General features: G+C 39.4%; 1 protein-coding gene across 2 annotated transcripts in view; it reads left to right on the top strand.

The window, feature by feature from the left end:
• The window catches only part of LOC139975367 (IgGFc-binding protein-like), a 61676-nt gene extending 49679 nt beyond the window's left edge, over positions 1 to 11997 (top strand). For both annotated transcript variants that reach the window (XM_071983263.1, XM_071983264.1), the window contains 13 exons: positions 217 to 375; positions 1024 to 1165; positions 1836 to 2015; positions 2812 to 3014; positions 3924 to 4098; positions 4778 to 5079; positions 6104 to 6259; positions 6871 to 7012; positions 8153 to 8326; positions 8695 to 8897; positions 9582 to 9902; positions 10635 to 10899; positions 11578 to 11997. In XM_071983263.1, the coding sequence (XP_071839364.1) occupies positions 217 to 375; positions 1024 to 1165; positions 1836 to 2015; positions 2812 to 3014; positions 3924 to 4098; positions 4778 to 5079; positions 6104 to 6259; positions 6871 to 7012; positions 8153 to 8326; positions 8695 to 8897; positions 9582 to 9902; positions 10635 to 10899; positions 11578 to 11795 (2640 nt within the window). In that variant the 3' untranslated portion in view covers positions 11796 to 11997. The remainder of the gene's footprint in view (positions 1 to 216; positions 376 to 1023; positions 1166 to 1835; positions 2016 to 2811; positions 3015 to 3923; positions 4099 to 4777; positions 5080 to 6103; positions 6260 to 6870; positions 7013 to 8152; positions 8327 to 8694; positions 8898 to 9581; positions 9903 to 10634; positions 10900 to 11577) is intronic.
• Positions 11998 to 12278: the final 281 nt, after the last annotated feature.

Here is a 12278-nt window from a genome sequence, read left to right as displayed (position 1 = left end):
TGACTGCATGCTGCTCTGGCCAAAATCCCTCTTTGCTCTTTTCAAAACGATTTCTTACTGACGGAAAATGCTTTTGAGAGTCTAACTTTGTCAAAATTTGAATATGAGTGACCATAATTTGGTGCTCTAGCATATTTAAGGGCATTACTAGTCAACGTTTCAGTCTTGGCTTGAGGTTTTAATGTGTAAATGTGATTACTTTCACCCTTAACGCAGATGGTGGTCACTCACTTTGGTCTGAAGATGACCTTCACCTATGCTGATGCCGGTCTGACTGTGGAGGTCAGTCCTGACTACTACGAGGTACTTTGTGGTCTCTGTGGTACCTGCAATAAGGACCCAACCGATGAATTTGTCCTTCCCAATGGACAACTGGTAAGTTTACCCCTTAAATTTTTGACATTGGCATTTGATAGGTCAACCCCTTTAAGTATAAGTCCTCTTGATGAACCTCATTAGTCAAACAATTCTCGGTAATGACTTATACACCACCCCACCCCCAAGGATTGTCTGTTTTCACCCATGTGCAACCACTGTTCATCTCGTGATCATTGTGTGCAAATGCCTTTAACATGATATGTTGGATTGAGTAGTTTCGTTTTTCATGCATCCAGAAGATATTCAGTAAGCAGTTGGACTTGATTTATTCATTTAAGGACAAGGAACAGGTCTAGGGAAATTTTCCCTTATTCTGAATTTCCCACCTGTGAATAAATATGTACCCAAAAACAACCTGGTATAAATTAGTCACTCTCTTTCTCTGATGTCTCTGTGTCAGTCTGTGACGTTACAAAAAAAAAAGCAGGGTTCTTTGCCAAACAGCTACAGTTGGGAGGTGAAAAAACCTATGGAATAAACAAAAACAAGTTCCAATATGTTATGAAATATTCCAATACTGTGAATTGTTTCCAGCTCAAATGTTTTGTCATGTGAATTGTTTTCTATGCCCCATCATCCATACTTTTACGCTTTGTTCAGATACTGTTTTACATTGTCTAATAAAACTTGTGGTATCTTTCACAGGCGGAATCTGCTTCAGCATTTGGTAATGCCTGGACTGTGGGTGATAAGCAGTGTACTCCAGACTCTGGGATAGATCCTTGTGATGGCAAAGATGATGTCAAAGTAGATGCAGAGAATCTTTGTTACATCCTGAAAGCTGATGGTGAGTTTAACTGCCCTTCAATTATTAAAAATATTATCTGTCATATTTAATGGTATACACCCAGAACAGTTTGTTGTGAGATGTCAAAGACCATTATTTAACATGTACAGTTTATCACTGTGGTGTCACGGGACTGCCTTGCTATACTTGCTAAACATTAGCCTGCCAGCTCCTGTTGGGTTTCCCATTCCAGCAGCAGAGCTCCTCAGGACCAGGGGAGTAATATCCTTCCCCCCATGCCCACCCCCACCAATATCTTTCGCAGCAAAGATTTTTACCCTTCATGGTGGCCCCACAGGTGTCAGTTTCACCACCAGTGAGAATTTGGTCTGACCTCTCCTGTTCCCACACCCTATCCCCCTCCCCCTCCCCCTCCCACACCCTATCCCCTCCCACACCCTATCCCCTCCCACACCCTATCCCCTCCCACACCCTATCCCCTTCCACACCATATACCCTTCCACACTCAATCTCAAGCCTGGTTTATCTCAAGTATGGCTTATATCATAGTTCCTCCTACAAAAGAAAAAGAATACAGTTTAAAATTTAAAACTTCCCAAAGCAACGATCCAAACGGAATAATAGAAATTAAAAGTCTCATCTTCAGAATTTACTAATTCCAATATAAAGCAGAGATCAACTCAATTTCCTTTCTCTGTTGTTGTTTAAGGTCCATTTGCCAGCTGTCATGAGTTTGTGGACCCTGATTCGTATTACAACAGCTGTGTTTACGATACCTGTGCCATCGAGGGGACGGACTCATTCTGTGCTGCCTTAGAAGCATTTACGACCGCCTGTCGCAATGCCGGTGGTGACCCAGGACAGTGGTGGGAAGAAGTAGCAGAGTGCCGTGAGTCCATTTGCATCTTCATTTTATCTAGCTTTCGAAATATCATTATGGTAAATTTGGTCATGAAACGGTAATGTAGATTCTATTCAAATTGAAAACTCAAGTCGAAGAAACGTCATTAATATCAGTGTCTTACGCTGTCGTCTTGGTTACAGAGGTCATGTGTAATTTCTGTCAAAGTTTAGATTAGTTTGCTAAAGTTGCTAGAGGCAGATTTTCTAGATGTTTTAAACTTATCTGTGGCATATATGCACATGGTTTGTAAAACAAGTTGATCTCAGGTTTGGGGCAGTCAGATATTTGATGTTCAGGAGAAATGCTGCAGCTATGAATACACTGTTGCGTTATTTTCTAATTCTATACTGTTGAAAGGTCATCTGCCCAGAATTCAGGATGCTAAAACTGCCAAAATTTGCGAACAGTTAATTCATCTATGCATGACTATTATGACCCTCAAAATAAGATATTATGTAAAGTTTAAAAGTAGTAAAAATTAGATGTCTGGTTCATATTAAACATGTTTTGTTACACGATTACTATTAATAAAACATTTAATGCCATGTGTAAATTATTCAAGTACATAAATACATATGTCACATTAGATCATCAGTCATGTTTGATATTAGGAGTTCATATAAAATGATTATCATTCACGACACTGTGTGTGTTTTCAAATGTGATCTCTGTCCAAACCTGACCTGGGTGATATCTGCACCACCACGTCTAGGTTTTGATCCAGTCTAGCTGTGTATAAATTTGGGTCCTAAATCTTGGCTCTGGTCTCATGTAATTGCAGCTGGACCTTGTCCCGAGGGCATGATATACACAGCGGATGGCCCGGCCTGTCCCACCACCTGCTCCAGCAGGGATAATCCCATCGCCTGTGACCTTCCAAATGTAGAGACGTGTGTCTGTCCAGAAGGAAAGATTCTAGATGGAGATAAATGTGTTTATCCGAGAGAATGCGGATGCATCACTCCAGAGGATACCTACATCTCGGTAAAAAGATCACATGTTCATTGTTGTCAATATGTTATGTTTACATTGGTAGTGTGATTACCTACATCTCGGTATAAAGATCACATGTTCATTGTTGTCAATATGTTATGTTTACATTGGTAGTGTGATTACCTACATCTTGGTATAAAGATCACTTGTTCATTGTTGTCAATATGTTATGTTTACATTGGTAGTGTGATTACCTACATCTTGGTATAAAGATCACATGTTCATTGTTGTCAATATGTTATGTTTACATTGGTAGTGTGATTACCTACATCTCGGTATAAAGATCACATGTTCATTGTTGTCAATATGTTATGTTTACATTGGTAGTGTGATTACCTACATCTCGGTATAAAGATCACATGTTCATTGTTGTCAATATGTTATGTTTACATTGGTAGTGTGATGTATAAGTTACCTCAAAGATACTGTGAAATTAGTCAGTGACTATTTTATGAGTGAAGTTTATTTGACTGTGATGATAGTATAGAAGTCTGTATTTAGGTGTGTCATACCGCATAGCTAATATATAATGGTTTGTAGGTTATATGATGTATATACTACCTCAATAATGAACAAGTAATCTATGAATAAATGAGGTATGTAATACTACTGCAAGGATATAACAGAAGTATGTGGTGTTTATGAAGTACAGTAGGTCATACCTCATAACTAATATATAATGCTCTGTTGGTTACATGAGGTATATACTACCTCATATAATGTACAGTTAACCATTGATTAAATGAGGCACACACTACTCTAAGGATGTAATAGAGGTATGTATTGGTTATATGAGGTATGCTCTACCTCATCATATGTGATACGTGTATTCAACTCATTATTTTTGGGTAACATCCTCAAGAATGGAATGTACCAGTTTTCATGTGTCTCTTCTTTCAGCCTGGCTCTGTCTATATCAATGAAGGATGTTCACAAAAGTGTACATGTATCCTGGGAGAGCTGGACTGTGAGACCTACCAGTGTTCTGCTCAGGCCTCCTGCGAGGTCAAATCTGGAAACAGAGACTGCTATTGTTCTCTTGGATACGTTTTCAATGGCCAAGAGTGTGAGCTGGGTAGGTACCACATCAGATTTATTCCATTTCCAAACCTGGCAAGAGTAGGTCAGGGGTCTGCAGCTTCAGTGGTCAGAGTCATTTAGGGGGCTTGGAGGACAATGGGATCAAAAATAATGTTTGATCATATTCATAATTTAAAATACCAATTATAAATAAATACATTTTATAGTTAGGCATGAGTAAAGGATGTAATCTGGTCAGATCTTTTGCCCACCAGAAAAATTCTGAAAACCATGAATTTCTAAAAGACTTCAAGAAAGGGGCCCATTGACATTTATTGTTCCCAAGCTGTAACCTATCTCTCAATTCCCTTGTGTATGTCTTAATGTTTACTAGCAAATTAAAGCTCAGTTTAAACTCCTGTTCATTTGAACCCATGCAATTCTGGTCAGTTAGATAGATGATATAATAACAACTCATACCAGATGTTGTATGGTATATAAAGTAAGCTATCTATGTACTACACCATTGTTAAAGCAGTCTCTGCCCCATATATTCCACTGCATTGCATTTGCTTCAAGGGGAGATGCCTGTGGACAGACCAGAATAGGTAGCCCACCGAAAGATCACAAGCACTCTATCAATACTCAATTTGTTTTTCTTTTTCTTTTTTCTACTGGACTTCAAGACAAAAATGCTGTCTAAATTCCATCCTTTGACTTTGATTTCTTTATAGCTGATTGTGAGTGCTTGATCTGGAACAACCTTCGCTTCCGGACGTTTGACCTGGTCAGCTACCAACACAACATCGGATGCGAGTATATAGTGGTCGCCGACAGAACTGGACCGGTGCAATTCGAAGTGATCGCTCTCTTTGCACAAAATCTGCCGACCGACCTGTATGGGTTCAGATTAGAATTCGAAGACAGGTCGTACAGTCTGGGATTCGACAGGCAACTAAGAATAGGTTTTGTAGAAATGGGAACCACTTTCTCAGATGACATTGTCACAGTAGTCCGCCTTCCGGAAGCAAGCTCGGTAAGTAGATCTGCTTTTATATATATCAGAATGAATATTTATGTGTAAAATAATGTCTATTTGACGCAGTACTTTAAAAAAAAAAATTGGCCAGAGGGAGAGTAAGATGCTAGTTTAAAAGGCATTGGAGACTCGCCCCAAACTGCATGCGACCATCTGAAAAAGTTAACTTTCTGTTGCTTTCAAGTGTTGTTTTGTTCGTGTCGCTACAAAATGCAGACAGTAATGAAACATGAGACCTTGTTATCTTTAGCTGGACCTGAGATGTCCATCGCTGTATCGTTTCTACACTGTACGTGCTGTGGGTATTGACCGCAGCTGTATGTACTGACTGTACACTAGTGTCTAATTACCGACGGTAGCATGTGTGTGTGTGTATTTTCTGAGATCGATGGTGGTGTCTAACACTTCTGTTACACCTCATTGGAAACTAGGCAAGAGACGTCTCTTTTTGCGCGAGTCTTCACACCCTTCAATACAGAGTCACAGAAATAACAATCGACACCTGTCGAGCGGGTATTCAAATGATTTCAGCTCAGTCTATTTGTACAATATATGCTGATGCTCTGATGTCAGGTTTACATATGAGATGTCAAAGTCAAACTTGTAAGAACTCACTTCTAACTTTCGGTTGAACAAGATTTTGGGTAAAATTTGAAGTCACCCTTAATATAAAACTTGACAATGTGAATCTAAATGTGAGGTCAAATATGAATTAATCAATGAAGCCAGTTTTTAAAACCCTGAAAACGTGAACATTTGAAGAATGTTGTAGCTAGCCGGTTGGTTTATTTCTTCCCAGATTATGAAGCAATTAGGGTAGTCTCTAGTATAGCATATGCTTCTAGCTGAGCTTGACCTGACCTGACCCTGAACTCTGACACAAATATGAGCAGTGGTAATTAATCGTAGGTGGAATGGTTTGTTATGTTTCTATGAGCGGTTGGAAAACGATGACTGGGATTGGTGGTTTGCGTTTCATAAACTGTCCATATGTTATGCAGATCTCTCTGCCTTTCCACAGATCTTTACAACTTCCTTTGGGCTGTCTATTCTTCTTACTGAATCAGGCATGGCTTCTATTAAAATAACTGATGATTTGAGAGGACAGGTATTTGGTATGTGTGGAACCTGCAATGCTAATGCTGGTGATGATTTGGCCTTGCAGAGCGGAGCTGTGGTAAGCCTCCTTTTATTTTTTTACAAAAATTCAGGATCGGATTTCTACCGTCCAGACATTTTCTGCTGCACAGGAAAAAAAACGTTCTCAAGATATTAAAACAGACTCAGCGGTTGCTGCTATTCGTCTTTTTTTTTTTTTAAATCTCAGCGGTCTTGTTTTTGTGAGAAAGCAATATCGACTTTCGTTTTCTTGTCAGCCGTAAAAGAAATTAACAATAGTCATGAAAGCAACTTAGTATAATGTTCTAAGGATAATGGGACTAAGACAACACAACGTGATGATGATTCTCTCAAACCCAGTGAGCTTGTTCTGCTACTATACCAGGATATAAGTGACCACAGAAACAAAGATAAACTGTCCAAGAAGTGATAACCTCTGGCCCTTATGATATTACTATGACTAATGGTTGCTATGGGACAAGTCTATGTACACCTGTGGGAGGAGGTGAGAGATTGGACTGGTTGATTGTGTTACTAGGGGTGCTTAAATATATGATACAAGAAGTTATAAAAGATAGCAATGTATGAACATGAAGTACGTCTGTGTGAAATATTTATTTTGCTTTCGTGGAAGTATATATTGCAAAGTTATTTTCTCACTGTCTGTAGACTACGGATATAACTGCCTTAGGTGCTGATTGGCTGACTGTTGCATATCAAAAATGTCACAATATTCCCCAAACTACCGATCCGTGTGCTGGCGATGAGGCACAAGCTGGAGATAGGTGTTACTACCTCAGCAACCCTAATGGTGAGTAGTATAGACTATTTGGAAATGAGGTACAAGCCAGAGATATAGGTGTCACTACCTCAATAACATGAATGATGAGTAGAAGATTACTACTTAGTAATGAGGTACAAGCCAGAGATATAGGTGTCACTACCTCAATAACACTGATGGTGAGTAGAAGACTACTTGGTAATGAGGTACAAGCCAGAGATATAAGGTGTCACTACCTCAATAACATGAATGATGAGTAGGAGATAACTAATCGGTAATGAGGTACAAGCCAGAGATATAGGTGTCACTACCTCAATAATTAACACTGATGGTGAGTAGAAGACTACTTGGTAATGAGGTACAAGCCAGAGATATAAGGTGTCACTACCTCAATAACATGAATGATGAGTAGGAGATAACTAATCAGTAATGAGGTACAAGCCAGAGATATAGGTGTCACTACCTCAATAACACTAATGGTGAGTAGTATAGACTACTTGGGAATGAGGTTCAAGCCACAGATATAGGTGTCACTATAACAATGATGGTGAGTAGAAGACAACTTGGTAATGAGGTACAAGCCAGAGATATAGGTGTCACTACCTCAATAACACTAATGGTGAGTAGTAGACTACTTGCTTGGTTATGAGATATGTAATACGGGCTACCTCATCAAGCGTGATGGGGAGTAATAGACTCTTGATGTTGAGTTATACACTACTAGCATGGTCATAATGTACAAGCCATGCATATACATACTCCAAACGTTGAGTAATACACTTACTTGGTCATAAGGTACAAGCCATGCATAGACATCTTTCATTACCTTCATGTAGGTGTTACTTCCTCTTTATCCCTAATATCCCTTCACTTTTACCAGTTTGGTGTTTCTATGAAATGTTGAAATATTCATGGAAAACCCTCAAAGAAATTATTTCTCCTTGTTGTTGTTGCATAAAGGAAATGATTTCATCTAATTGCTCAAGTACATCTGAGTTTTGGTTCTTGTGTTTGGTAAATGCAGCCCAAATAGTGACATTATCATAATATAAGTCAAGTACAGGACCAAACGTAACACAGAAATAACGTAAGTGTCGTAATCGTGTGTTTTCTCAACGTTCGTCAGTTTGAAATTTGAAATGATAAATTACTTTTTGCCTTTTTCTCCAGGTATCTTTGCCGATTGTCACGACTTTGTCGATCCTGCTTCATACTACCAGGGCTGCATCCAAGATTTCTGTGTAGACAATTCATCCGTCGTAGATTGCTTCGCCGTGTATGCCAAGACTTGTCGAGCTGCAGGGGGACCAGCCGTTAACTGGAGAACTGAAATACCTGACTCTGGTGAGTAACGGTTTGAGGTTTTGTCGTGTTTATAAAATTACAAATTCATTCAAGGTAGTGAGAGGAAGGGGGAGGGGGGTGGGGGGGTTGCATGTTTGTGAGATTATTTTTTCATGTGCTAATTCTTGATCACCTGCCAATTGTGCTATTACTTGATTTAAATTTACTGATGATAGAGTACCAGCATACCAATTTAATAATCAGAGTTTTTAGGCTCTTTATAAGCCACAGAGATAATGGTGACAAAGGAAGACCCTACACATTTATTTTTGTTTCCCTCTGTCAATCCATATTGGGATTTAATATCAATATAGTGGAAATTAAATTCAGAATTTTCATTTTTAAGGGATGCTTTCCTTTGCTTTTAGAAATGACATGTCCAGGCTCTACTACTTATACAACCTGTGCAAATGCCTGCTCACCAAGCTGTGTGGATCTAGACGGCAGCGAAGACTGTCTCCACGGGTGCATTGATACCTGTTCTTGTAGCGGTGGCTCCATCTTACAGGACGGAGAGTGTGTCACAGAATTGGAGTGCGACTGCTACACCGAGGAATACGGTATCATAGACGTAAGTTAATCATACTGCTACACTGAGGAATGCGGTATAATAGACGTAAGTTGATCATACTGCTACACTGAGGAATACGGTATCATAGACGTAAGTTAATCATACTGCTAGACCGAGGAATACGGTATTCCAGATGTAAGTTAATCATACTGCTACACTGAGAAATATGGTATCATAGACGTAAGTTAATCATACTGCTACACCGAGGAATACGGTATCATAGACCTAAGTTAATCATACTTCTACACTGAGGAATACGGTATCATAGACTTAAGTTAATCATACTGCTACACTGAGGAATACGGTATCATAGACCTAAGTTCATCATACTGCTACACTGAGAAATACGGTATCATAGACGTAAGTTAATCATACTGCTACACTGAGGAATACGGTATCATAGACGTAAGTTAATCATACTGCTACACTGAGGAATACGGTATCATAGCTGTAAGTTAATCATACTGCTACACCGAGGAATACGGCATCTCCCCGTAAGTTAATCATACTGCTACACTGAGCAATACGGTATCACAGACGTATGTTAATCATACTGCTACACTGAGAAATATGGTATCATAGACGTAAGTTAATCATACTGCTACACTGAGGAATACTGTTTCATAGTTAAAGTCTTTACAATTTTGACTGGTAACCCTTTCATTCTCTTCTTTGTCTCATCAGGAAGGTATAGTCCTGGTCAACAATGACTGCACAGCGACCTACGAATGCATTGATGGAACCATTCAGACCGACGAGGAATACATCTGCTCACCAGATGCATTTTGTGGCGTGAAGGATGAAGTGCAAGGATGTCACTGCAACGAAGGTTTCGAAGGAGACGGTGAAACTTGCGAGCAGGTCGCTCAAGCTCCAGCTGACTGTTATGAACTGTTGCTTAGCGGCGAGACGGCCAACGGTGTTTACACCATCGCCCCTCCAGGCTACCCTGGTGGATCCTTGCAGGTCTACTGTGACATGACCACTGATGGAGGTGGTTGGACGGTATGTACACTTGTATACACTATGTATCACTACAGTGACTCTTATGATCAGCTCTACTTGAGAGATATCAGAGACAGCTTGATCAGATCTAAACATAGCTTCACCTATAGCCACGTGTGTTTAATTTTTTTCTTCATGTTTTTCTTTAATTTATATCGACCTTTATTTTCTGTAACGGAGATGGGTTTCGCAAATGCTAAATCTAAAAACAGAAATCCACCTGATGATGACAATTGTGTCAGTGTCAACACTTGCAAACATGTTGCCCTGAAAAAATGAAATAATTAAGACAAAGATCTTTGTCGTCATATGAGCTTCACTGTTGGGAAATTTGTTGTCTCCTTTTTTTTCCATTTTAGACTGAATCCAATGACAAAGAGGAAGGTTTTATCACAGAATAACAATCAGAAAATTAACATTTCTTCGTCTGTTCAAATTTCTAAAACATCAGGGACAATGTCTGCCACCAAAGCAGCATACTGCAACCGTGGTATTGCTATTGTAGTCAAGCTCCCCCAACCATTCAAAATAGTACCATCTAACCTTGTTACGTCTTGTCGTCGATCCAACCTGCCGCGGTTTTTTGTCGTTGGCAAAACGAAGTTGCTGGGACTCGAATTAGGATCTCCTTTTTTTCCAAAAACCATGCAACTGAAAATTGAATTGCACTGCGGTAACACTATGTGTACATATCTTTATTTCAACGTCTTTCTCATATTTTACCTTTGCCAGGTTTTCCAAAATAGGCAAGACTTGAGTGAGGACTTCAACCGCGGTTGGGACGATTACAAGAACGGCTTTGGCGACGTCAACGGCGATTACTGGTTGGGTAACGAGGCCGTTCATTACATCACAAACCAGAGGGAAACCAGCATGCGAATCGAACTGACAAACACATTTAGTATGAGTTCTTACGGTCTTTATGGAGTCTTCAGGATCTCAGCGGAACAGGACAACTACCGAATCCACTGGCAATACACATCAGGAACTTTCTTATGTAAGTATCTTTGCACTGAGTTCAATATCTTTGCTGACAATTTATTAAGTTGAATTTGTGTCATTTCTGAAAATTCCACGACTTACTCTGAAAATCTTGTGTCTCGATTGCCTGTTCGTCTGTCGTAGATGCTAGTAGTTTTTCTCAACACGTAAAAGAACATACAACACAGGCAAGCCCCTCAAAGGCGAGAGAGGAACAAGGGTGGCCAAAAACGACAAAACAAGTAACAATTTCATTTACTATAACCACCATTTTGGTCATGACCTCTGCTTATTGTTTAATTTGAGGCTCCTCGTTTAAAACAGCCGGGTGAATGATATGAAAATTGCGGTAAAACTGCAAATTTTGACTCAATTTTTACGACTATCGAGAGTCTGTAGGGAAGTAAATAACGATCTGGAACGGGTGACTTGGAGCAGAATTTTAATCTTGATATGTAATAGTCGGAGAAGAAAAAGAGACGAAATCATAAGTACAGCCAGGTAATGTTTCTGTATCTGTTATAATCAATCAAATTATATTGAATATTATTTATTTTATTTATTTTAATTGCAGATGTAATTAAGCTTATGATATTGCTGTCCAACATTGATATTTTTGTTTTGTAGAGATAGCTTAATTGTTGATTATCAAATTTCTTCTTTCTACCTTTATTTTTTTCTCTTATCATAACAGTTAATGGTTTAACTAGTCACAATGACATGCCATTCTCGACCTCTGACCGGGACAACGATAACAGGCCTGATGGTAACTGCGCCGTGATCGGTACCGGAGGCTGGTGGTATAATAATTGCTTTTTCTCTAATCTCAACGGTCAGAATAGCGATCAATTCTACTTCAGTCCATTCCATACCAAGAGCTCCCAGATGAAGGTACGACCAAACATACCTTGAAACATGGCTCGAAGAGACTCCAGAATCGTGAACCAGATTGTCTCGCTCTGTCGATCTGTTTATCACCTTTACCGTTGATAGAGTTATTTTCATAAATAATTAAAGTAAGATGCTACAAACTTTTTCATTTCTAAACATGAAAGACTTAATTCGTAATGAAATATTTGAACCGAATAAAGTATTCATCGGATAAAGAAAATAACTGACTTGTCTCTTTACATGTCAAGTTTTGGGTTGTGTTTGATATTTGACTAGATTGAACAGTACGGGCCCATGGTGGGTATGCTTCACCTCCTCAGCCCAAGGTCCCCCTCTCCTCAGCCCCCCCCCCACAAATTTACCAAAAACAGGAACATTGATTAACTAAAAGTAGCAATGAGCATTTGCCTCAAGATATGCACTGTACCAACCCATGATAATTATTGGGGATCCTATTCTCATCTCCGTCCATCCTCCCCCACACCACCCCCTCCCCTGAAAAAC

This window comes from Apostichopus japonicus, chromosome 10 (genome assembly GCF_037975245.1).
Source record: "Apostichopus japonicus isolate 1M-3 chromosome 10, ASM3797524v1, whole genome shotgun sequence".
Lineage (NCBI taxonomy): Eukaryota > Metazoa > Echinodermata > Holothuroidea > Aspidochirotida > Stichopodidae > Apostichopus > Apostichopus japonicus.
Note: the sequence above shows the minus strand (reverse complement) of the source record. Positions and strands in the feature narration are given on the sequence as shown.